Here is a 26,254-nt window from a genome sequence, read left to right as displayed (position 1 = left end):
CAGATTTTTCTAACAGACCACACTCAGCAGTCAAACGCAGGATTCAGTTTTAAAACAGGAATGGAATCACAATCTCCAGTGAAAGCCACTCTCCGATTCCAACTACTACACACCTTTCCCATTTTAATTCAGTCTTAAGTTTCAGGAAATAAAATAATTATGTAGTTAAACATAGATCCTTAAACAAACAGGTGCTGTGTTTACAATGTACCAATCCATTAACATCAATGACACAGAGGAGGAGAACTAAAACCCAAGTCAAGGAGACCAGCACTCCTCACTTGCCCTCTCTGCTCCAGCGACAGTAAACATCCCACTGGAATCTTACCGGAAAACTATGGCTTTCCCAACCTAATGTCAAGGTAAACAGGCAGTAAATACCTAGTGGCAACTACTCCCCAGCCATACGGTTTGCATTGTTCAGGATCTAAACACAGCTAAAGCTTGGCGATTTTTCCTTTTGGAAGAAACCTTCATGAAAATGATGGCATTTTAAACACGGCCCTTTACTAGGTAATTAAAAACAAGAAAAAATCAGCTTACCATGTGCTAGCCACAAACCACCGAAGTATCAATAAAGCATCAATAAAGGCATTCTAGTTCTCACACAAAGTGGCCTATACTTTATGCTCAGTGCCATCCTTCTCTCCATTCAAACCCTGAAACAGTTAAGCTCCAACAGCCCCAAGGTCAAGGTCATAAGCTACTCCTACTTAGCCAATCACACCAACAGGGAAACAGAAAGTGCCCAGAAAACGCTAATATGGAACCCGCTAGAGCAGGTCTCTCCAGACAAGGGCTTTGGAAGCCACAACAGCCGTGGGCCTACCTTAAGTTCTCTGAAGAAAATACTACTCCTGGCCCACTCCACGATGGAGAAGAGCGTCTGGTCCGCCATCTTGCACATCAGCCCGAATGTGCTCAGCTTCTCATGCTTGCTCCGGTTGGCCTGCTCCTGCTGCAAGTAGGCCATGATCCTGGCCTGCACCTGCGGCTCCTCCGGCTCGCACTTCAAAAGTTCCAGGATGAGCTGCGGGATGCTGGCCGGGGAGCCGGTCTGGTAGCTGTCCACGTAGGAGTAGCCTAGGATGGACTCGGGAGAGCTGCTGTAGGGGTCCGGGTACTCAGACTTGATAGCCCGGCTCGGAAAGTGGCCATATGCTTGGTAACCTTGCAGGCTGCCAGGAGGTGGCATTGTCATGCTAATGGGGGAGGTGACAAAGGGACTTCTGTCGTAGTCTGAGGGAGGCAAGGCAGCGTGGTTCAGAGGTAGGCCTTTGGAGGCAGAGTGCATGTTCTGGATCGCAGAGGAGATGCTCAACTCAGAGGGCATGGCCTGGATCACCTGCGACATGGCTTCCAGCTTCAGTCCATTAGCGCGGATGAGGGCTTTCTTCTGTTGTTTTAGGGCCCTGTCTCGCTTGTACATTGGCCCAAACTTGTTCCTTCCTCCCCGCATGCGGTCGGCTCTTACAGCTGGTGGGGGGGGGGGGGGAAGGAGGGGTATGAATAAGATGCGAGGGATTGCGGGCTCCAGATCTGCACTCAGGAATGCTGGGATCCCCCAGCAGCCTCTCACACATCCCCGACTGAGGCTTGCCTCCAGCTGTGCCTTGCCATCCGCCTCCTCACGGCAGAACCAACTTCCCCAGTTTTTACCAAGCAGAGGAGATACTTCACACTGCTAACCCCAAATGGCTTTAGGTTTTGTTTTGTTGGAGGAACCACAAACAATAACCCAAGGCCTGTGAATACTTTCCCTTAGAACATCTCCTTCCCTCAGGGCCATTTGTTAACTTTGTTGTAAAAGGGTTAGGCACCTGCCTGCTTGGAAAACTCAGTTTCACCTGCATTTGATGAGTGCCCACCAACTAACCACCACTTATGGCTTTTAACTCTAGCGGAATTGGGCATAATTAAGGTAAATTCATTTCAGAAGCTGTCAGAAGTCTGTGCCACAATGGTGCAGGCTGTCTGGGACGCTGCCTAATAAGTTAGTGAGCAGTTGTCTCTAAAGTCCACAGTGGCCAGTGGCAATTAGATGGAAACCAGAGACCCCTGACAGCCTGTGTCATACTGAAATTGCTGGAGGTTAAGTTTGTGAGCTTTTTATCTTCGGATTAGTATGACATTAAAAATTTATTGTGAATTCTAGGTATCCAGAATGTTGCACAACATCATGAAAGAGTTTCATCTGGATGATGACTTACGGAACATTCAATTGTTTCACACTGCTGGGAAGTGTGCAACTGCACAAGTGACTCAGATAATTAAGCATGCATCATTTTTTAGGTAAAGAATGCAACTTATTTTATCTTGTTGGAAAAAAAAAACACCAAATGAGCTCATGTAAAATCACAACATCTACTTCTTCACCATTTTATCTTCTGGGTCTTGGAGTATATTTTGCAGTTTAGGAAACAGTAAAGCAATTGGTGATAAGGAAATTAATAAGCATCCATTACTTCCTTTTTTGATCCCTTTTTAGAAGCAATATCGACTTTAACAGTCCTCATGATAACCAGAGAGGCTTCTTCTATTTGAAAGGCACCTGTTAGCAATTTGCCAGATTTATTTGTATTTTCTAAGTATTTCTATGGAGCACGAGCCCCCTGGAACTGCGAAGTTATCAGTGAAAACAGCCTGTGCGCATCGAGCAAACCAAACGCTCTCTTAGATCTCGCACCATCAGTGATATGCATCTGCCGTTATTGCTTTGGATGCAGTATATTTAATCTGTGGGAAGCCAGCAGGTCACAGGCTGGACAACAGCAACACACACCCTAATAGTCCATGAACTACAAATTATTCACAGCAGTCACACATTAACCTCGCTGCCTGCCAGCCTGTTGCTACAGCGTAGGTTGTGTGCCTTCCACAAAGTTGAGAGGGGCCGTGGAGGGAACACTCTCTCCTTGTCAAACCAGTGCTGTGGATTTATTGGGTCATTCCATTTCATGTTTACTGCTCCTCCATTATCTTATTTTCTATTCAGTTCTTATTTAAAAAAAAAAAGGCATTCCTGTACTATCCAAAATGATATTCCACGTGAGAAATTAATAGCAAGCACTATGACAAACACACCTATCAAAAGATGAAAATCAAACTTTTAGTAGCGTCTTCTGATTTGAAAACTTAAAAGGAGGTTTTTTTAATCTTCTTGCAAATTAATTTCATTTGTTCTCTGTTCTACTGCTTCGGTTTTGTTTTCATCTGCCCTTTTCCTTTGGAAGACCAAGCGCCTGTTTCCCAAACTACAAAAACACAGAAACAGAAACTAAGAGGGGAAAGCTCTGGTATCTGAATTTTTCTCCTGAGTAGGTGGCACCACGTTTAAATGAGACTCCGACTAATCTACAGACAAAACCTAAAAAGAGCTCACAGTGTTGTCAGCAGTGCTAAAGAATGGGGAAATCATCTGACCACGCTGTAAGCACACGTTATTCTAAAGTTTGTGTTCTTGGAGAGTTTTGGCGTCTTCAGAAGACTCTTACCTTCCAGCTTCATTCCAACACTCAGACATTTCTGAAATCGACAGTAGGGACAACGCTTTCTCTGTGTTTTGTCGATCTGGCAGCTTTGGTTTTCTATACAAGTGTACCTTTTATTATTTTGGACTGTTCGCTTAAAAAACCCCTATAAGACAGAGAAAATAGTGAGCTGTAGTAGAAACCCCAACACCCGTTTCTTCCATTGTTTCAGTTTAAGGAAATCGGCAGTAAATCCTTGCATTGTGCCCTCTGAGCCCTGGTGTGGTTCTGTGGTGTGTTTTGCATTTCAGCAAGATCAACTCTCCAAAGCACAGCCCTGCCCCAGCAGAGATTTTTTTTTTTTTTTTTTTTTTTTTGGCATCAGAGTTCTATTCCTCATGAATTACGTCAAATCTTGGGGAGATCTGGCTACAAACCATTGCATCCCCAACAGTCAGAAAAAAAGGACACCATCTTGAGCAGTGACCTTTTACAACCATTTGTTTTCCTCTTCCCTCTGCAGACAGGAACTCAGGGAGAGGTGCGCTGTTTCTAATAGTCTGATACAATTTCAGTGACAAAGTTTTGCAAAATGCCAGTGGGAAAAGGGAACGGTAAAACATCTCAGGTCTTTCACAGATGTCAACACTGGACAGTGAAAAGCACAAGGCTGTAGAGACTAAAATGGGGAAATGCTGAATAATCCCACCGGAATACATTCAAGTGTGGCTTCTCTGTTTTCAAAAGAAGGTGGAACTAACGGAAAAGAAAATCAGGCTTTGAGAATTGTAGCAGAATGGGTGCTTTCCCTGTCTTCCAGGCAAAAGGATTAATCAAAAACAATACTTGTCGCTTTATAACATACCATAGGGCTTGTCTAGGACACTATTTATGTTTATCCTACTAGCCATAAAGTAAAACAATATTACTTTGTTATAGAGAATGAAAAGATTTGCCTGGCAATGGTTGAAGTTAATAGCACTTTTAAAAAGTGTTGGAAAATAGTGAATACTGAATTTACTGGAAATAAAAACCGTCTGAAATAAATTCTTAAAGCATGATTGATATTATTCATAACACAATAGTACCTTTAGTATGTTAAAATCCCTTGCCTTTAAGTTAGGTCATATCCTTAGGAAAATTATTAAACACTAAAATCCAGTTCCTTGATCTTCGTGATAAAAATTTCAAAAAGAAAACCCCACAAATATATTTTTAGAATGAATCAGGATGAAATCATGCAGCTGCGAATTTACTTTTATGTCTGCAGATAAAAAATGTGCAGACTTGTAGCACTGAATACTCTGAAGTTAAAATGTATTTGGGAAACACTTTGTCATGCTACTTCTCAAGAACAAGGATGCTTTAAATATAGATAAGTCAAGCAAAATCAATATTTAGGGCTGTTAGAAATGGAAGTCTTTCTACAGCTCTATCACTTTCCTACAATAAAATATTTGAAGGCCATGAGACTGGCGAAGTTCTCCAAACAGCGTAAATTTCTTTGCCAATTGAACTGAATCAGACACATATTTCTAAGAATCACCTCCCTGGGACTGACTCTCCCTTTCTCTAACAGAGTCGTCAACAGCCTGAATTTAACTGCAGGAAGGTAACCCTGGGAGTGATTTCGGTTTGGAACATTGTACTTCCTGGGGGCAGCCCCGCCGAGCCAACCTTGCAGCTCTCACAGGTGAGCAGTCCATAGTGATAGCCAGACACTTTATCTCCACACACGGGGCACAGCTCCTCGAGGTCTTCATCGTAGGAGTAATTCACCATTTTAAATTGAGACACTGAAACGAGAAGAGAGAGGCATCCGTGTGCAGCTCATGGGCCGCATGGGCTCAGATCCTGCCCCCAAAAGCAGCATTTCGGTGACCGGTAGGCAAACCCCAGCGTGTAGAAACAGTTCTTCACCCAGGTGGCACTGCACGCAACACGTTCTGCACCATAAAAGCGAAACAGCTTTGGGCATCGGGGAACATGCACTTCATTGTTTTTAAACTTGAAAAGATAACTCCAACTTCCTTGGTTAACCTTTTACGCTGACCACCGCTTCCTAAGTACACAAGCTTCCTAAGTCTGCGAAGCCAACAAACCACCACAGCGGCCAGCGTGGGCTGCACAAAGTATCAACTACAACCGCACGCATCTGTCAATTCCAGTGCCTAAGGCAGCGAGCACGGAGTTCGCGTCCAAGGCCCCTGGCCGGCCAGGCCAGCGCCTGCCGCGTGCGGACCCAGGACGCCCCCCGCGTGAACAGCCCGGGGCTCCCGGGCTTCGGCGCGGTCCCATTCATCGAAACGCTCAGTCCCGCATCGGCTCACGCTGGAAAACCTGTGAAAACAACAAGTCCAAAGGGCGGACGCGCGGGCGGGAGAAAAAGAAACAACAGCAGGGGGAAAGCCACGCACCGTGAGCTAGGGTTCGGTCTCGCGGCCCAGCCCTGAAGGCCTGCAGTGAACTTCACGAGCTTCCGATCATCTCGGCAAAACCGTGAACACCTGCAGATCGCCCCAGCTGAGGCCCAACAGCACGCAGGACCCGGCGACCCGCGCGCGGCCCGCGGCGGGGATGCGGTCTCCCCCAGCAGCGCTGGGCGCAAACCCCAGGGCGTCTCCGCAGCTGTGCACCGGCCGGGCTCCGGCCAGGGGACCCCCGCAAATACCTGATCCGGCCCCTCCCCGGGGCTCCTCATCCACGCGGGTCCCGTCCCGCAGCGGCCGAGGGGCAGGTCCTCCTCGGGCCCCGCTCTGGAAGCCCCCGGGCGCAGCCTCGGCTAGCCAACCCGCGCACCAACACCGGCCCGGGTTTGTTTGAAGTTAATCAGTGGCGTTGGCGGTGCCGCGGGGCGGGGCGCGGGGGTGGGGAACTCGTGGCCGGGCCCAAGTTTCTCCCGATTTGTTTACCAAAAAGGAAAGAGAGAAACAGCCCCCATGGCCTGTGGCAAGTACCCCGCCGCTCCAGCGCGCCTTGACTGTCTGAAGTTCCGTCTCTCTCTCTGGCTCTGGGGACGCGCGGGGGGTCCCTGGCGGCGCTGGCCGCGCGCGGGCCGGAGTAGCGGAAGCGGCTCTACTGTGGCCGGAGTTGGAGGAGAAACCGGAGCGGGCGAGCGCAGCCGGGTCAGCCCGAGCCCCAGCCCTGAGACCCCCAGGCTAGGGCTTTCGGGGACTGGGAGTGTTGGAGAAGTTCGTTTCCAAGCTCCTAGACACTTCCCGCTCTCCCGAAACTTGTGGCTGCTGTCACCCCCAAACAACGCACACTGCAGTTACCCTCAAAAGGCGCAGATCGGCCACCGCTCACGGTGGGGGACTCGCCGGCCAGCTCGGGGGATCTGGGATGAGGACCCTCTAGAAAAACCCAAAGACAGAGCACGAGGCGGGAGAGAGGCGCCGCGCCGTGCGAGGCCCCGGTGCCCCGGGGCGGCCCCCGTAGGCGTTCAGAGAAACGGACGCGTCCGGAGAAGGGACGGCCTCAGAGGGGCGCGCGGCGCGGTCAGGGGACCCAGTGGCAGATCCTCTTCCCGGGGCCTCCCCACGGATGCGTCTCAGGCTGGAAGCAGATCAAGCGTAGGAATGGGGACCCCGGTCCCCAAGGGGCTCCTCCGGATCCACAGGCCGCGTGCCCAGCCGCTTCCCACGCTGCTTTTGAACCCAGGGCTGAGCGGGCGGCCCGCGCGTTCTCCTGGGCCCTGGGCACCAGGCCCCGCTGACTCTCCGGGCTGGGGCCAGTGACTGGGGTGGAGAGGGCCCCGTTCAACCTTTACAAGGGAAGTGTGGCGACGGCTTTCGCCTCCCCTACTTGGCGCTCCACCGACTCCCAGGGGTTCATAGCGCGCCCGGTGCAAAAGCAGAAAGAAAAGTTCCCTTTCGGACCCGAGCACCGTGCCGGCCTCCTCGGGCGGCCCAAAGGCAGGCCTCTCTCGGGAGCCCGCGGCGGAGGGGGTCCGGCCCGGCTTCCTCGCGCCGCTCGTCCCTCACTCCCCACCCCTACTCGGCGGCAACCCCAGGTGCCCCGAGGAGAAGCCTCTTTGGGCCAGCCGGGTTCCCCCAGGGGGCACACCCCCAAGCGGGTCTCAGGGCAGGGGCCTCCCACAGCTCTACCTGGAGACTCGGAAGGACCCCAGGATCCAGGAGGATGGCGACCGCCCCTCCCGCGGAGCGCCCTCGCCAGCGGGGACGTCGGGTCTCCCGGCCCCAGTGCCTCGCGCGCGCCGCCTCCCCCGCACCGCGCCGAAGGCGCCGGCCCTGAACTCTGCTCTCAACACCTCCCCCGGCCCTTTCAAGTTCGCACAAGGGGATGGCAGGAAGCGCTCGCGGATCACAGGCCCGCCGGCCCGCACATCCTGCGCGCTGGGCCGGGCGAGGATGGACGAGCGCCGCCGACTTTTCCTAGCATTGTTCCCTCCCCGGCCCGGAGCAAACGCCATAAACTTCCGAAGGGCTTCGTACAAGCCTGATCTGGAGGCGGAATCGCCAGCGGGATTTGATTTTTTGTTGTTGTTATCAGCAACCAAGAGCTGGGAAAAGAAAGGGGCTGTGCAGATGCCCGGGTCGGGGGCGGCACGCTGGCGGCCCCCCGCACCTCTCCGGGCACCACCCGCGCAGGGCACCAGATTGGGGCAACTTTGCTTTCCTCAGCTCTGCCAGCTGCTTTGACGTCGTCCAAATCCGAGCCGGCTCTCGAGGCCTGCCTGGCCTTTAGGGGGGTGCCCCAAGCACCGAAGCCCGCGCAAGCAAGCGTCTCCGAACCCACCCCCTCCTGCGGGTGGCTGTCCCGGGCGGAGCGTTCTCCCTCCGCACGGAGCTCCGGCCACAGTGCGCGCGGGGTCCAAGGAGCGAGGACCTGCTCCGGCGTCTGTCGGCCACCCCCCGCCTTACGATGACCTTAGCATTCCGGAGACCCTATGCCTTCGACTGCCCGGGCTGGAGCAGCCACGCGGCTCGGAGCCCGCCCTTCTCTTAATTAGAAGCGGGCAATTAGACACTGCTTGGAAAACCTCTGCCCCGCATTGTTCAAGAGCCATCAACTTTAATGCCTGCCCCTGAGGGGGAGAAGCGCCGCCCCGCAGCCCCCGGCTGAGTGCCCCCAGCCCGGCTCTGCCGGCGCCCGCGCCGGGCGGGAGGCTGCAGCCCGCAGGGCGAGCCCGGGGGTGGAGAAGCCGCCGGGGCCCGAGCGCCGCGGCGCCGCCTTACCTTGCATGTTTTCCGGCATCTGCCCCTGTTCCCCATGCGACCGAGCCAGTCCCAGCGCTTCCGTCTCCACTTTGGGCAGCATGACAAGGCGGCCGCGGGCGGGAATGGGGCGTCCGCGTCGGTCCGGAAGCCCAGCACCTGGACACGGGCAGCAGAGATTCAACTCCGGCCGAAAGAAGAAAGGGGCGCCCGGGGCGCCCGCTCACCGTCCGCCTCCTTCGGAGCTGCGGGCAGCCGCCCGCGAGCTGCGAGAAAGGCGAAGACCACGGCGTCCGCGCTCCCCGGCTGCGCTCCGCTCGGCCAGGGCGCGGGCGGCGGCGCGGGCGCGGGCGCAGCTGCCAGGGGCGCGGAACCGCGGGGGACAGCGCTGCGGGCAGGCGGCGGAGGCGGCCGCGGGGCTGCTCCCGCCTCCGCGGCGGTGCGCTGCGGCCGCTCCCGGACGGCCGGGCGACTCCTTCCCCTCCCGCCACGCGCCCTCTGGCTGGGGATCGGCAAGGGTCGGTCTCTCTCTCTCTCTCTCCCTCTCTCTCTCTCCTCGCCTCACTTCTCCTCGCCTCTCCGCCCCTTCCCTCTATCTCCTTCTGCCTCCCTCGCTCGCTCCCTATCACAAGTGCGGAGTTCTGAAGTTGCAACCTCCCTCCCCTGCCTCGCCTGCTCTCCCTCGCGTCCGAGAGCGGCCTCTCCAGCCCCGAGGGTGGCGGTGCTGGGAAGGGAAGGGGAAGAGAGGAGGAGACGGGAGGTAAGTAGGACCGGGGTGGGGGAAAGGATGGGATGCGGGGCGCAGACGGTCACTGGGGACGCGGGTTTCGGACTCGGGTCGGACACTCGCGGCCAGCCAATGAGGATGCTTCAGTCCCCTCGCTGCCCCAACCTCTTCACCCGCCTTACCCCCCTCCCACCGCACCCTGGCCCGGGGCGGGGGCTGTGCACGCTGCCGGGGCTTACTGCTTAAGAGAGGCGACCTCTGAGCGCCGCGGCGAAGGCGAGGGAACCAGGGCGTTGCGCGAGCCCAGGGCAGCGGGCGGGACTGGGGCGCGCGTGGGCGTGGGCGTGTTGCGAGCCCTCGATGCACCCCGGCTGCGGAGGCTCAGGGGACTTAAATACCCACTTAGAAAACCCGAAGGAGAACGGGGATGTTGAATTATGCTGACCGCGCTTCTCAACCCCACTGTTGGTGCGCTGTAAGGGGGAGGGGGTCTCCTGGTCTCTTTCCCCCCAGCCCTCCCCCTCCGAGCCACGCGGTCGGTGGAGAGGCCACGCCACCGGGGCCACAGAGCGGTCGCGTCTCCGAGATCCTGGGAATTCGGGGAAGAGGCAGCTGCTCCTGTTCTCTACCCCCTCCTTCGCGCACTAACGACCCCGGACGCTGGGCCAGGATTCCGTCGGCGGCAGGCTTCTAGCTGGGGCGAACTGCGTTTACATATAAATTGCAAAGATCAGCCCGGGCTTCCCTTCTTCCTTCTGGGGTCTCCTTGGTGGGACGGATCCGCAGGAGACCCAGAGGCTCGGCGTTAAAAAAAAAAAAAAAAGTTTTTAAAGAACCATCTGTTGTGCGAGCTCTTCGGCCACCAGCCCCAGCCACATCTTCAAAGTTTTCCGATGTCACCCCAACAAGATGAAAAAAATTCCCTCCAGCCTCCGGAGTGCAGGCGAAAAGCCTCATTTTCAGGGTCTGCTGTGCAAACGGGTAATTATCAGAGTCCACCCACAAGGGGGTGAATTTGAATCTCAAAAGACCTGAATTTATTCTATTTCAATGGCACAGAGCTCACACATTCAAAACTGTCAGGGCTAGGATTTGATGCTTTAGGAATTATTTCAACCGTTGTGGTGCAGCATTTACACTTTTGTAGGAAATTGGTCACCCACCCACACCTGGCAATTTCAGATACCATGAACCCTCTCAACTGATCTGTCGTTTTACATATGTATGTTCAGAATCTGAGTTATTGAAATATCAGCTTTAGTGGCAACTTCAGGTTCTATGGAAACAAACTCAGGCCTGGCCATCAGCTGGGAGGGGTAGACGAAATTTGCCATAGAGATTTCCCTGACAGTGTCAGGTCACACCGTGCACACCTGTTCAGTATGACCAGTTGTTTTAAATGTCATTGTGAGTTAAAGCTACATTTTCTTACCTAGTTAAGAGAGGGAGTCAGCGACACGGCTGGAATCGGTGCTTGCCCTGCCTTGGACTGGGTGAGCTGTGAACTTGGGAACCGGTTGAAGGCCAGCCGCCTGGCCAGGAGCTCCCGAGACCACTCCACCTGCCAGCCTGGCCAAGATGCAGGGCAGCTCTGGCCGCTGGGCGCAGGGCTGGCCGGGTGATGGAGAAAGGACCTGGCTGGGAGAGCCGAAGGCAGTTGGAGTGCAGCACCACGCAGGTGCAGAGTGACAAGAAACTTTGCTTTTAACTGCAGCCTGAGGCTGGCCTAGAGAGGCGGACGCTGTGGGCACGCTCGTGTCTGTCACCCACTCCGGGGCGGCACGGGCCACTTCTGACCCTCACCACACCCCGCAAAAACCGGCCAACGGCTAGCATGCACCGCCCTGCGCACAGGTGGGCTTCCTAAGGAAGAAAAATGCTCACTGCCTGGGAGGGGTGGCAGGGTATAGGGGCTGGGGTGATGAGGAGAGGACCGGGAACTTCTTGCCGCTGGGAGGGTCTGGTCTCAGTGGCCGACGGAGCGGGGGACAACGGGAGAGTTCTTTTCTAAGAACCGAAGGAGCCTTTGCCTCCAGGGAGAGAAAGGTACCCCCGGGGCCAGAAAACCCCGCTTGCGTTGCATGAGCTGGGCTCTTGTCGGAGACCTCTCCCCAGGCCACTCCTTAAGTACTTAGGGCTGCAGGCGCGGGCGGGGGTGCGGCGGCACCTCGCTGGCCCTTCCAAGCCCTGGACCGGCCTCCCTGCCTCCTGAACGCCCTCCTTCGGGACCCGCTGGGCAGCGCCCCTTGAAGCCGGGACCCACTTGCTGGATGACCCTGGATCGTCCTGTGCGCCCCTCTACCCCCTCCCAGGCCCTCTTCCAGGGAAAGCTGGGGAGGGGTCTAGGCCTCCGAGGCCACAGTTTGAGGCGCGATCCAAGTGGCCGTGGGAAAAGTATGCAGTGCAGGTGGCAGCCGGTGGACAGGGCAGTGATCTGGACTGACCAACACGCGCCCTGGGCGCGGACATCCAGAGGCTGCCCATTCTTCCCGGGCCCCTGAACCCGAGGCGCAGACCAGAGACCGCGCTGCGGCTGGCTAGGGAGGCAGCTCTGGCTCCAGCTACCGCGCGGCCCTCAGCCAACTTCTGGCAGACTTCTCTCGCTTCCCTCCACCCGCCGCCCCCTTTCCGACGAGTCAGGTCTCCGGGGCTCGCCCTTCCCGCTTCTGACTTTGAAAGTGTTGATTGACGGTTGCAATTACGAAGGATGATGGCTCGGGGAGGCTCCCGCAGCCTTGATGAGCCCAAGAAGCGCAGTCCTGGCATATTTTATCCTAGCTTGGCGTTCCGGGGCCGTGCGCGCGCCCCATTCACCCATCTGCCTAGGGCCGAGAAGGTCCCGCACTCCCCACCCGCGCGAGGATGCGATCGCGTGCTCTCTCCACACGTCCGCCTCTCCGCGCGGCAGTTCCCTGCGTGCGCCGGGAGAAGCCTGCCCTTGCCGGATCCGGCTTGGTGCGCATCTTCCGTGCGGAGCGCGTGGGCAAGAGAGGCCAAGACCTGCTGGGGGCGGCCCGGGGATCCTGGGTTCGGCGGGCCAGCGGGCCAGGCATGGCTTTCCCGCGCGCCTGGTAGATGCAGCGCCGGGCGACCCCACTCATCCTCGCGCGGAACCCGGCAAACTGTCCTTGTAAACATCTCCGAGGTGTCCCTTCTCCACTGCTACTTGTTGGTGCTTTTAAGAAACTAGAACAATTACTTCTCTTGAAATCCGGATTTATTTTTGCCGGGGTCTCCGCCAGGCTGGCTTGCCGACGGCGGCTCGGGCCCTGGCTCGCCCCCCGCCGCCCCTCCCAGCTGAAAAGCTCCTTAGAAGCCGGCTTTGGCTTTTCTCCGAAAACGAAGCCCTCTGGCCACCAACTCCGCCCCTGCCCGCCCTCGCCCGGGGCGCTGGGCGTTGAAAAGAGCCGGGCGGGGTATCGGTCCTTTACGGAGGAGCGCCGGGTTGGCTGGGGCTTTGGAAGACAAAAGACCTGAAGAGGTGAGAAGGGGTACCTCCTTCACCAAAGAAAACTCCCTTTCTGCTGCACGTGTGAACAATTACTGGCGACATCAGCAGCAACAGCCCGCGTAGACGGTCTACCGCCCGGTGGGGTCGCCGGGATTGGTCCACGCTCCCCGAGGGACTTCACGTGTCGCGGCCCGGCCGAGATCCGGGGCATCCGAGCTCCCCAACCTGCGCGACAGCCTGCCCTTGCGGCCTCCAAGGCAAGAAACGCGTTTAGGAAAAGTCTTGCCTGAGTGATCAGACTCTGCAGCTTTTTCTATTAAAAGAAGAAGAAGGCGCTTCCTTGAAGAACTTTTGAACTTTCTTTTGGGGGCATTTTGCTCCCAACTCAGGGGTCCCTGCACTCTTCGCCCTGGCACCGTCGCTGCCAGTCGAAGGCAGGTCGGGAGTTGAAGGAGGCGGGCTTGGAATGACCTGGGTGGGTGGTCCAACCTCACCGTCTTCTCTGTGCACCGAAATGCAGATGGGAGCCAGTCTCAGCCCAGCACTGGGAGACCCCGCCCATCGGAACCAGTCTTGCGAATGCCTGAGACCAACCAGAACACTGGGTGACATGGCCAAAGGCCAGGCGGAGCAGTACTGGTCATTCCACCCTGCTCCCACCCTGGTTGGGAAACTGAGTCCTTAGTACTGGGTAATACTGTAGGCTAAGCTCAAGTGAACCCAGCCCTACGGGAAAGTTCTTAAGTTTCTCCAGACCAAAGAGCCTGGCCCGCAGAGGTGTGGGCGTCCCGCAACTTTGGACCCCAAAGAAAATGGGGACCTGGAGTGGCGAGGGCACTCTCTGGCACGGAGTTACAAACTTTTGTCACGGCCAGCGTTCAGTCAGCTTGGGACACCCCCCTCCCCCCCCACGGTCTTGTCTGGAAACAAGGCAGTTGATTCCAGAACAAGCAGTGGGTTCCGACAGATTTCCTTATCCTATAGAGACAGATGGGGTGAGTGAAGCTTGGGTCGGGGGAGGGGGCAGGCAGAGCCTGGGGGTGTCTGGACCCTGAGCCAGGGATGCAGCATTTGCTGTGAAAAATGTTAGCAGCAGGCATGGGACCAAGGCTGCCGGAGCCACAGCTGGGTTTCTCCAAAGTGCTTTTAAACAAAGCGACCTAAATGGTCGCTTCCCACATCCACTCCTCCCCAAGAAAACAGTGTGTTTGCTTCTTATAGCTGAACCCAGTCAATTTGAGACATTCCCACCACCACCACCACCCCCCCACCCTCAAGCCCACCAGCTCTGGCTCTGCAACAAGTAGATGCTCTGAGTTTCCACTTGGTTCAGCCTTCCCGGTACAGGGCACCTCGCTGAGCTACACCACAGCCAGTCTGAGATCCTTTCCAGGAACCCCTGCAAGAGGAGAGCGGGGTGCCTTCCCAACCCCGGCACCGACCTCAGCACTCCCAGATGCTGTTCTTACTGTAGTCCCAGCCCCATCCCGCCCTTCAGAATCCTACAGGGATCCAAATCTGATTTCCACAGTAGAACGAAAAGAAAGATAAAACCATTGACAAATGTCTTTCTTAAGCCCACAGGTCTTTTGGAAGAAAGTCTGAGTTGAGCAACTTTGCTGGAAATCATTATTTCTTTGTATTAACAAGAGCACGTGCCAGTTACTACCTCAGGGAGACAGCCTGGCATTCAGAATCCTACTTGGGGGATTCTATTTGCAGCTCACCCATCTTATAAGCCCCGCCCCCCACACGGAGACCTTTCTGAGCCCACCTTTTCAATGGGTGAAATGGATGCAACAAAGTAAACTTTATAAATGAGACATTGCCGGGTAAGCAGCTCACCCTGTGGCTAACAAATGCCACTTCTTCTTCCTCCAGTCCGTCTAACTTCACTCAGATTCATCTTCTATAAGGGAAATCGTGTAGAAAAGAGGGAGCCAATAGCCACTCTAGGATGGGTAAGGATGCAGCCTTCCGGGGCAGGTGCTTGTGAGCTTGATTACCCTGCAGAGTTTGACATGGTGTTCAGGGACCCTCAAATCTGTCCACGGCATCTGTATTCAGGTTACTTGGACTATAAGTGTTAAGTATATCTTTCCTATCATTCACACAAACATACATATAACAGAACTTCCCAAAATGCTTTTAAAAAAAAAGAGCCTTTATCAACTTGTCGGGTCAATTTCAGTCCACCTGCTTTTCTCAAGGTTAATCTCTTAAGCTCACACTGGTCATATTTCAGCTCTCTCCTCCAGGGCCTCCACAGAGTACAACACTCCCCAAACTCCTCAAGTTCTTGGAAGCCAACTGGACTTCTCAGAGAAGGTTGTCCCCACTAAGGTTAAGAGTGAGGAAGTTCAACTCCAAGGAGCAGCTGCATCCTGGTGTGGGTTCTGGACCTGCTTTCTGACACTTGCCCTGCCTACATCATCCCTGCAGCTGCTTTTTTTTTTTTTTTTTTTTTTTTTTTTTTTTTTTTTTTTTTTGAGGGAGCCAGGGACCTCTGTGTTCCAGAGCCCCTCTCTGGCTCAGCTCAGGTTCAAGGCTGAATCTAAGATAACCCTGGACATTGCTAGAGGTTATCTCTGAAGGAAAATCAGACACCAAAAGTGTTCAGGGGACCAGAAAGCAAACCTTCTATCACACACTCCTTTGTCCTGGGGATAGTGTATGGTATGAAATGGAACGTGCATAGCATTCTGTGCATGCACTTTGAAGAACTATGTAAAAGTTAATGCAACTCAAGCCTAATGTTGGGAACACTGGCATCGGGGTGGGGGTGATAGACACAATAAAATAAGCCTGTGTTCCACCTACAGACATGGCTGTTTGGTTGATACAGATAGGGCGAAAAAGCCTATTAAGTTAGGACTAGGTATCATTCCGCCTGTTTGGGAGAAAGGAAATAATGTAGGCCAGAAACCAAGAATCTGGCCAGTACCCCAGAGCCAGTCAACTCCAAGCAGAGAGTCTGGTCTCAGCCCAAGTCTGCTGCCCTGAAGCCACACTGAGTGGTTCCAGTCGCAGGCAGGAGGAACACCTGTGGTCATTCTGCACACACCTCATCCGACCCCCCCCCACCCCCGGTGCAAGGAGGATCTCACCCCGACAGCTAAGGCCACGCAAATAGCTTTTAGTAACACAACTCCTAGGAGGACTGGAGGGGATTAAATGCAGCGGTGGTGGGACCCTGGCGTCTGCAGGCTCTGGCTCGGTTCTGGGCACCACTCCCCCCACCCCCGCCCCCGCTCCCACGTGCATTTTGCCCTCTCAAAGCCACCCGGGGACTCCTGCCGCTCCCTGCAGCTGCACCTGTGGCTTCTCAGCCCCGGGGTAGTCAGAAAGACCCACTCAAAGGGGTCAGCCTGCCAACCGCTCGTGGCCTCCTCTCCTCTCCTCCGGCCCTTTCGACGGCTCGGTCCAGCCAAAAGCCCCGGCGACGGCCCTCGGGGCTGAACAGACCGTCCAGGACCGCGAGCCGTCGCCCCTGGGGAAGCCACACCATCACGGGGCTGCGGCATCTGCAGAGGGGACAGGGGCGCGCCTGGGCCGGGCGGCTGCGAGGAACAGCCGGGAAGGGGATTCTTTGACTAGAAACTCGGAACTTGGCGGTGCGCCGGATGGCTTCAGGGTGCAGGAGTGAGCTCGTGCCTCTCCCACGCGAGGCTCCGGCCCTGCGGGACCCCGCGGGGCTCCAACAGCCGCCTCCCGCCCATCCCAGACCCGCGGGTGTGCTCGGGAGCGCCCCGCCCCTGCCCGCGCACAGCCCCGCAGGGCGCGGCCGGGCGTCTCCCAGCTCCACCGCCCACCTCCCCCTCTAATTCTCCCCTGGGGTCTTGGTGGGTGGGGGGGCCTAGCGGGCGAGGCGCGCGCGCGACCCCCACCCAGCCCGGTGCAGGCCGTCACGGCCTGCAGCAGCCGCGCGCAGCCGGAGCCCGGGACCTCTCCGCGCGCGCACCGCGGGGCGCGCGCACCGCCCGTGCGCGCCGCCCGGGCCACCCGCGCCCCCGGCCCGACGCGCGCAGGGCTTGGCGGCGGCAGGGAGCGAGTGCTCGCCCGCGGGGCCGCCCGGCCGCGGAGCCCGAGGCGTTCCGGGGTTCTCTGGCCACGCTTGCTTGCGCCCGCATTTTCTTTGTTATCTGCAGAGCAATTGATTCTCGGGTGCACTCTGCGTGCCTCCCCCGTGTTTTCTTTTTCGTAAGTACAGAACTTTTTTTTTTTTTTTTGGTAAACATTTCCTCAGTTGATGTACGAGTACTTTAGGGTGTAGTTGGCCCATAAAAAAGGCAATCAGTGCCTTCGGTGGAGTCAGCTGGCAGCCCCGGGGGAAGGGGAGAAGCCCGAGCCGGCCCGGGGTGGCGCCGCTGGGACTCCGGGCTCCGCAAGGCCCCCGCACGGCCCCGCAAAATCGGGTCCCGGAGCTTTGCTCAGAGCCCTGCAAGTCCCTGCCCTTCCCGCCTCTGCTCTTAGCATTCACTGAATGTAATCTTGCAGGGAAATGAGCAAGTTCGTGACTGTCCTTTTTCTTGTTTAAAATGAAAAGTAGCTCTATGTACCTATTTCGGTAAAAGCAAGACGTGGTCATTATTTTTACAGAAGATAGCAATTTTTCTAATTCTTAACTAATGCTTAATTTTTTTTTCATGACTTTCATTTGCTAAAAATACCAGTTTTCTACAGTATCTGTAGGGACTTGAAAACTATGATAAAGTTTGATTAGTGATCACTCAGTATGATTGGCTTGTTCCAAGTTGTTCAAATTTTAGTTTATTATTTCCTATTAGAAGTTGTCAGAATTTATTAAGGATAAAATTGATCTATTTTGAATATTTTCTGGCTGTTTTGGGCTAATAGAATGACGTCCAAAAACAGTGGATAATAATAACAATATTCATATGTGGAATTAGCCACTAGGCTTTTTTGAACTGCAGAAAAGAAAAATGTGTAATATATGCGTGGGTTTATTATAGGCTTTTAATAAGCACAAAGAAAATCCTTGACTTAAAATGCAAAACCGTCAATGAGATTAAGTTCCATGTATTCAGTAGTAGCACAATAGTGACTGGGTGGTAAATAGAGCGACTGCTACTTACCGGTAGGTGTGAGTCCGCGCTTTAGATACTGTTGCACATCCCCAGGGTCCGAATTAGAAGACATTCTCAGTGAGAGCACAGGCAGGCCTTTGGCTCACAGCAAAAATCATGGAGCGCAAGAAAAAATACAGCTTGTCATCTTTTGTGGCCTTGGGAAGAGACACATCAGACTACAGTAACCCTTAGTGAAAGTTAAGAAAAAGAAAAAAAAAAAATCCAGAATTCAGAAAGTTACAAGCAAGTCTTTCCCTGGACTCTGTACTGTTTCCAGCGTGAGTGACCTGTTGTAAACCATGTATCCAGTTTCACGATGGTTTCTAATCAGAAGAATGGAAACTTCTGATAGGCTTCACTGGACCACATGACTGTATGCAGGTCGATAAGCGGACCCTGTTATAAAGTGACAGCAGAAGAGATAAGAACTCTTGGCAGATAATGGCAAAGAAATGATTAACTCAGAAGTGGAGAGGCGCTATGCAGCACCCAGAGTGGAAAGTTGTAAAACCGAGGGTCAGATCAGACCTGGTGGATAAAACTGCAAACCAGCCTAAATCCACTAACTAAACTCAGGCTTGTGACATAGCCCCTTGATGTCATCAGCTATTTGCATAGAGGAGGGCACACGGGGCTCTTCTGACCTCTGCAAATATGGGTTAGATGATAAACACTGACAGACATTAATTCTGGGAGGGCTGACTGCAGGTATGATCCACACTTTGAAACACCACGGGTTGCCACGCCAGGCTTGTGGCCATTTATTTAGTCATGTTTTGGTCAACCACCTGTTTCTTTCTTTTTTTTTTTTTAAGTCGTAACTGTTCATTAGTGAAGGAGTTCATTTGAGCTTGTTTGTACATTGGACATTTGGTTAAAAGGACAACCTCTCCCCAATAAAGCAAAACCTACACTTTGAGATTAATGCTGAAAGATGACGAATGTGTAAGTAGCTTTTCTATAACTTTAAAGTTGTTATTTATTTGTTTGGGTCCATGAAGAAAATCTGTGCTACTCTTTAGCACTAAAGGAGTAGTACTCAAATGGCCAAAGATAGTTTGTTCTGTTGAATATCCCTACTGTTATTCGAAGTAATAAAATCCAGATTCTTAGAGCAATGCATGTCTTTTCCCACATTGTGGAAGTGTGCTGTTTTTCTTTTTTGGGTTTTGTTAATTGAGTAACTTTGTATTCCTTTGGTCTACGATCCTATAAAAATATTTATATACACTGTTTTTCCTATTCAAAATATATTTTTTTAAGAATTAGTCTTGACTACATATTATAGAAAAACCTGAATAACCATGGTTGAAACAAGATGCTTAGTTCTCTTTTCTAAGTGGAGTTGAGAGGTGGGCAATCCAGAGATGGAACAATGGCTCTTCAAGTCTGGTTCAGACCACACTCCTTCCTTTTTTACTTTCTGCTAACTCTCATCCTCATGTTCCAAAATGGCTACTAGAGTTCCAGCCATCGCTCTTAGGAAGCAGAATCGAGGACGAGGGGAGGAAGCATGTTCCTTTTTGAGAACATTTCCTTAAAGTACCAGGCTCTCTCTGTCGGTCTCGCTGGACCACAGGTAGATACCCATCTATGATTAGCTGCAAGGGAGAAAGGCAACTGAGGTGTTTTTAGCCAGACAGCTAAATAAGTACCCAAACGAAAAAGCATTGGGTAATTACAATTATCCTGTCAGCTTTTTGCTGTTATTTCCTTAACTAATCATGGCATATTACCAGAAGTGGACCCGTGTGTATGTTCAAGGACATGTGACTGGAAAGCAAATGTTCTGTTTAACTGATTTAGGAATCCAAAAAGCTGTTGCTTATACAACTTATACTTGTTAGTATCTGTTGTGTTAAAAATTAAAACAGAGAGACTTTAAAATGTTTATTATTTATATTTAACTTATTAAAATAATACCTAACTCATTATATATCAACTTACTTTTACTGTGGTTCATTTAAAAATATTTATTTATGCATTTTTATTTCTTTGAAAGGCAGAGAGCGAATAAGAGAGATTCCATCCATTGGTTCACTCCCCCAGATGCCTGCAAGAGCTGGGGCTGGACCAGACTGAAGTCAGGAGCCAGGAACTCCATCTGGGTCTCCCATAGGGGTGCAGGAACCCCAGTACTTGGGCCATCATCTACTGCCTCCCAGGCATGTTAGCAGGAAGCTGGATCAGAGCAGAGGTGAGACTCAATTCCATGTGCCCCGATGTGGGATACAGGTGTCCCAAGTGTTGGCTTACCCCTTTATGCCACATATTAGTTTAATGGCACCTTTTAAAGAAATTATCCAAGAGGCGTAGAGACAGATATACAAACAGAAAGCCCCCATTTACTGGCTCACTCCCCAAATACTTGGAACAGTCTGGGCTGGGTCGGGTCAAAGGCAGGAGCTGGGAATGCAATGCAGGTTTCCCACATGGGTGCTAGGGACTCAACTACTTGAGCCATCCCTGCAGCCTCCCAGGGGGTGCATCGGCAGGAAGCCGGAATCAGGAGCAGGCTGGGATTCAAGTTCACGTACTCTGATAGGAAATGTAGGCATCTCAAGTAGCACTTTAACTGCAAGGCCATATGTCCAGCCCTAATGGTATACTATAGATTAAAAATATTTTTTAAAAACAAAATAATTAATTAAAAGTTACATTTTGACCAAAAAAAGGTCTGGCCTAGTGAAGACAGTGGGATTCTTATATCTGCTTCTGCAATTTTTCTAAATTTTTTAAAATATTTATTTATTTATTTGAAAGGCAGAATTACAAGAGAGAGAGAGAGACATAGAGATCCCCCATATACTGCTTCATTTCCCCCAAAAAAGCTGCAATGGCCAGGGATGGACCAGGCTGAAGAAAGGGGCTGGGAGCTTCATCCCAGTCTCCCACGTTGGACTTGGGCCATCTTCCACTGCTTTCGTTAAGTCCATTAGCAGGAAGCTGGATCAGAAGTAGAGCAGACAGAACTCTGACCAGTGCTCATATGGGATGCTGGCATCGCTGGTGTTGGCTTAACCTGCTTTGCCACATCCTGGCCCTTTCTACGTTCTCTCTATAGTGATACTGTCTTGGTTGAAGTATGTGAGAAAATATGAACTCACAGATGTGCAATTAGAAAGGGAGGAGTATTATAGCTTTTTCAGATAATTATGATATTTTTCTTTGATACTGCACTAGAACTTCACAAGTAGTATTTTCCTGAGGATTTGTTGAAACTTGAAAATCCGAAATCATTATTAGTGAACTTTTTTGTACTCTACAACATGAAAATTTGTTGGCCTATTTTATGCTTCAAATGCATCTTCTACGTGTGCAGAGTCTTGTAATGTATATTGTAATTTGAAAAGTGTGAGTTCATTGAATTTTGTGGATTTTCCAACTGTTGACACATTCTGTAATGCAGAATCCCATCATGTCCTCACAGTGTCACCCCTGATCTCAGCAGTGGTCCTAAGGATTGCAAAACTTTCTAAATCACAGTGGCAGATACAACTTCTCCAAGATTCAGATTTTCACCTGCAAGTTTGAATTTTGTCATTGGAAAAAAGTCAAAGTAATGATTTCACTTCCTTTTTGATTGAGAAAATGTTTCCCAATGTCTGAAGAACCATAGTTTGCCTACCAGTCATTGTTTTTGTTTGTTTGTTTTAAAGATTTATGTATTTATTTGAAGGTCAGAGTTATAGAGAGACAGAGAGGTCTTCCATCCACTGGTTCACTCTTCAAATGGCCATGACGCCGGGGCTGGGCCAGGCTGAAGGCAGGAGCCAGGAACTCCCTCTGTTGCGTCCCACATGGGTAGCAGAGGTCAAGTACTTGGCTCTTCCTGGCACATTAGCAGGAAGGTGGATGAGAAGCAGAGTAGCCGAGACTTGAACCGGCCTTCAGATATAGGGTAGCAGTGTCACAAGCGACAGCTTAATTCACTGTGCCTTAACACTGGCCCCAGAGTTCAGAATGTTTTATAAAACATAAACCTTTCCCAGTCACATCAGGGTCCTAGACGGGGGCTGCCTGTGCTGAGAGTGTTGTGAAGGGATTTGAAGGCCATGGGCAGTGGGATACGCCCCACTGGAGCCGAGCACTGGGGCTGCTGTTCGGCTGTTGGCCTCTTTACTGTCGATGTCAAGGTTATTGTAAAATGCACCTCCCAGGGTAGGGGCTTGGCCTGATGGTGAAGGTGCCCGGGTGCCACCTAAGGGTGCCTGGTTTGATTCCTGGCTGCAGCTTCTGACTCCAGCTTCCTGCTCCAGCTTTCCTGGGAGGCAGGGGTGATGGGATCCTGCCACCCACATGGGAGACCTGGGTTGAGTCACAGCTTCCAGCTCTGTGCCAGGTCTCGCTCAGGGTCCTTGCATGTATCTGGAGTAAACCGGCGGATGGGACCTCTCTGCCTCTCAAATAAGTAAATTAAAAAATTTGTAAAAGAATTTTAAAAAATGCCCTTTCTACAAGAATGATTTCTGGGTACAGTTTGTTCACTTTCTTTAGGGCAGTAAAGCCTCTGAAGTTCCCTTGATAGGAGGACTTGGGTTTGTGAAGGGCAAGACCAGAACAAATGTTCCCCTGGCCCAGGACCTGAGAAGAAAAGAGGGATGAATAGGAAGATGGCTGCATGCGTGTGTGTTCCCTTAATGAGCACATTATAGTACAATTAGCTGTGTTGCTTCACATTAATGAGGCTAAAGTTCGAGTTTTAATTCCTATGGAGGAGAAAGTTTTACAAAGGGGAAAACTACAGTGTTTGCAGGATCAAATGGACGTTATTAGATCTGGGGAGGAACGCCAAGCTGTGGCTTAATCAGAAAGGGTTCACTGGGTTATGCTTATTGCACAGTTAATAAAGAGGGCAGGGATGTTCTCTGACATCTGAGTGGGTGAGAGATGGGGTCAGCTGTAAATTTATGCTATTACCTAGTTTCAGTGCTAATTCTTTTTGAAAGATTTAGTTATTTATTTGGAAGGCAGAGTTACAGAGAAAAAGGGAGAGACAGATCTTTCATCCAATGGTTCACTTCCCTGGGGCCACATCAATCAGGGCTGGGTCGGGTCAAAGCCAGGAGTCTGCAACTCCATCTGGGTCTCTGCAGTGGGCCTGACTTGGGCCTCATCTACTGCTTTCTCAGGCGCATTAGCAGGGAGCTGGATGGGAAGTGGAGCAGCTGGGACTTGAACCAGCGCTCATACTGGATGCAGGCATCGCAGGTGGCAGTTTAACTAGCCGTGTCACAATGCAGGCCCCTCAGTGTTAAAATTTAAATTTAATTGTTTTACTCTCCCAGTTTTCTGAAAGAGAATCTGCATCTACAGCACACGGGTAAACATTTTCAAGCTTTTCTTGGCTTTAAACAATATTAGTTGGGAAGAATCACTATATTCCTAAATCTGCACTTATGCAATGCATGAAGTTTGTATTCCCTAAATAAAATATTTCTTTGGGGGAAAAATAAACTACATGACTGACAACTCTTCTAAGTCAGTGGGGGTGTGTGTCTGTATACAGATGATTTTTAACTCAATCTGTGAACACTTGTAACAAAATTTCACGTCATTATAGATTCAACATTGTCTGAAGATCCGCATTGCAGAATTTATGGTCCATTTTTTTTTCCAGTCTGGTTGCCTCTCTCCCTATCCACCGCCTTTCAGCTGTGCTGCCGTCTCGAAACCCTTCCAGGACAGATGCACCTGCACCAGGTGTGGGTGGCCCGGGGTCCGGGTGATCCCTGAGAGTCAGAGCAGAGGTGGTCACAAGCCAGGGCTTGAGGTCCGGATGAAGCTGGAAACGCGAGCTCCCCGGTGGCCTCGTCAAGGTGAGACTGAGCTGAGATGTGCTCAGGGAGAAAGAGAACGGAGACAACACCCGGTGAGGTCACTGTTGGCAGATCCAGGCAAACATGCTCTCAACTCCTTGGGTGTACAAAACCAGTGCAACCTACTCTCATTGACACTGTAGTAAGTGTTACTTATTTAGGTTATTTTTTTTCTTAAGTATATAGTGTGTTTCAAAATATGATTTTTATTGGGACAAGTTTCTTCTTCTCTGATTTTGAATGGAAATCCAGAAGACCTTGTGTTACTCCGGGCCTGTTCTACCTCTGTAGCTCCTCTCTTAATCATGCCGCAGTGTTGGCTGCCCGTTGGTGGAGGCTTTGTGTGATGTTCGTTGTGTGAAGGAGCACTGTAGCACACCGGCTGCGGCTCTGGTTGCTTTCCTGAGAAACCCTGCGCCCGGGTTGGTGCGTGAGACCTGTGTGAGCGAGTGAACGCACTGTGCATCTTGGGGGAGTGGAGGGTGCAGCCGCGAGGTTGGGAGCCCAGATTTGGGATCAGAAAGCTGACGACTTTCATCCTATTCCTGCTCTTGCTTCCTGCCTGGGGGCCAAGATTCTTGGCCTCTCACAAGTCAAAGTGACGAAAATGATGGGACCCAGTAGTTTTTAGGGTGAAAAGTCAAGGAAACAGATATTGTGTGTTTGTATATAGCAGGTGCTTGGTGCCATGGCGGAGAGAGAGTGTGCTCAGCACCTCTTCTGATGTCATGGAAAACCGACACGGGCTGTGTGCACCAGAGCCTTGAGTGACAGACACGATTTCCTTCATGGAACTGGAGAAGTCCTCTGCAGGTTTATGGTTTTGTGTTTTGTTTTTGGTGCCAGTCTTAGTCGCAGATAGATGCCCTCCATATGCAAGACTTAACAGGATTCATATAATTTAATAGCATCATAATGGAATCTGCTCGGCTTCTCTCCCGTTTTGTTCATGGTTAACAAAAATATAACAGCACAGAGGTTTACTTTTTTTTTTTTTTAATTTTTTTAATTTGACAGAGTTAGACAGTGAGAGAGAAACAGAAAGGTCTTCCTTCTGTTGGTTCAGCCCCCAAATGGCTGCCATGGCCGGAACTACACCAATCTGAAGCCAGGAGCCAGGTGCTTCCTCCTGGTCTCCCATGTGAGTGCAGGGGCCCAAGCACTTGGGCCATCCTCCACTGCCTTCCCAGGGCTACAGCAGAGAGCTGGACTGGAAGAGGGGCAACCGGGACTAGAACCAGCACCCATATGGGATGCTGGCACCGCAGGAGGATTAACCAAGTGAGCCACGGTGCCAGCCCCAACAGAGGTTGACTTTCACACTATATCATCTGCCTCTCACTAGACACAAAGGTACCCAAAAAATTGAAGAACGGTGACATCCAAGGTTGCCTAATAGCGCCTCCAGAATCTGCAAAAAATACTATTTGTCACTGTCTTTAGTTTCCTGTGAACCCTGCTGGCATGCTGAGGAGACTCATATTAATGAGTTACTTTGGTCTTTTGAAGCTTATCGGTGAGGCTAATTTAATAGAAAGGGGCAGTCAGGACTTTGTGAGAAGCGAACATGTTTTTCTGAAAGAGGGACTGGAGCACTGTGCACACGCACTGCAAATAACAGGTGCTCCGAACTCAGCCCCGGCGACAGCTAGCAGGCACTTTTCGTTCCAGCTACACCGGGGGGAAAAGACCAAGAAAATCACGCCCTCAGTTTTTAGTAATTGTTTTTCTCAATCCAGGTACAGTGCGACCATCTCCTTTAGGCAACTGTGGGCATTTCCATGACTGCTTTCTGTTTTAAACACCTTTCCTCCCCGCGGAACTCATCAGACAGCTCCACATGGAACACTCGGAATGACTCACATTTACAAGAATACATGTTTATAATGATAAAACATTATTTGCTAACTGATTTCAGAAAGGATTTGTAAATGATTGACAGATAACTGATGACTCCAAGGCATCTTTGCCAAAATCCAAAAGGTATTCAGCAATATCATCTGAACCCAGATTGCATGATAATGTTGAAGTTCAGTTAATGAGTTACACTCCCTGTAAACTTCCTGAATACTCTCTTTCAAGACATTATGATATATCCGTTAGGAACTGGAATTCTTGCAAAATTGGATTTATGGTGAACACCTTGTATGAACCTGCAAAGGGCCCTGTAAGTGTGTTTATAATTTGGGTTGAAGAACAAGCACCTTAAATCACTCATCATTCAAACAGGCTGACTACCCCAGCTATTGGGGGGTTTTTCCAGAAGGCTTATGAATACTGAACCATTAAGTTTCTGCCAAACTGTTGCTTAATAGTCCATTTTTGCTTGTACCCTGCACCACCAAAGGCATTTGTCCTGGATTTTATATACATCCTGGGCCAGCATTGGCACGCAGCAACAACAAAAAAAATCAGCTTCCTTAATTATCCTCTCCCCTGTCCAGTTCTCTAAGAGGGTGGAATAGTAGAATTTGGAAAACATAATAGCTGTGAGAAATGTGGCACCTGGCAGGAAAGATA

The 26,254-nt window shown here is 51.6% G+C and overlaps 1 protein-coding gene and 1 long non-coding RNA gene across 7 annotated transcripts in view; one reads left to right on the top strand and one right to left on the bottom strand.

Moving 5' to 3' along the window:
• Positions 1-18,233, bottom strand: part of NR5A2 (nuclear receptor subfamily 5 group A member 2) — a 129,740-nt gene extending 111,507 nt beyond the window's left edge. The window contains exons 1-5 of one of the 6 annotated variants that reach the window (XM_002717676.5): positions 17,922-18,233; positions 8,669-8,806; positions 5,148-5,266; positions 3,495-3,636; positions 830-1,476 (exon numbers count right to left, since the gene is read on the bottom strand). In XM_002717676.5, coding sequence (XP_002717722.1) covers positions 830-1,476; positions 3,495-3,636; positions 5,148-5,266; positions 8,669-8,806; positions 17,922-17,985 — 1,110 coding nt within the window. In that variant the 5' untranslated portion in view covers positions 17,986-18,233. Of the gene's footprint in view, positions 1-829; positions 1,477-3,494; positions 3,637-5,147; positions 5,267-5,887; positions 6,718-7,576; positions 8,591-8,668; positions 8,807-9,613; positions 9,633-17,921 lie in introns of those variants that run through there. The other 5 variants (XM_070054924.1, XM_008268687.4, XM_008268691.4 and 2 more) reach the window with 5 other exon arrangements.
• Positions 18,234-18,618: 385 nt separating this feature from the next.
• Positions 18,619-24,687, top strand: LOC108178228 (uncharacterized). The gene is made up of 3 exons (XR_011381247.1): positions 18,619-18,860; positions 19,922-20,112; positions 23,536-24,687. It is a non-coding gene; the product is annotated as an uncharacterized lncRNA (long non-coding RNA).
• Positions 24,688-26,254: the final 1,567 nt, after the last annotated feature.

Source organism: Oryctolagus cuniculus, chromosome 13 (assembly GCF_964237555.1).
Source record: "Oryctolagus cuniculus chromosome 13, mOryCun1.1, whole genome shotgun sequence".
Taxonomy (NCBI): domain Eukaryota; kingdom Metazoa; phylum Chordata; class Mammalia; order Lagomorpha; family Leporidae; genus Oryctolagus; species Oryctolagus cuniculus.
This window is presented reverse-complemented; position numbering and strand designations above follow the sequence as displayed.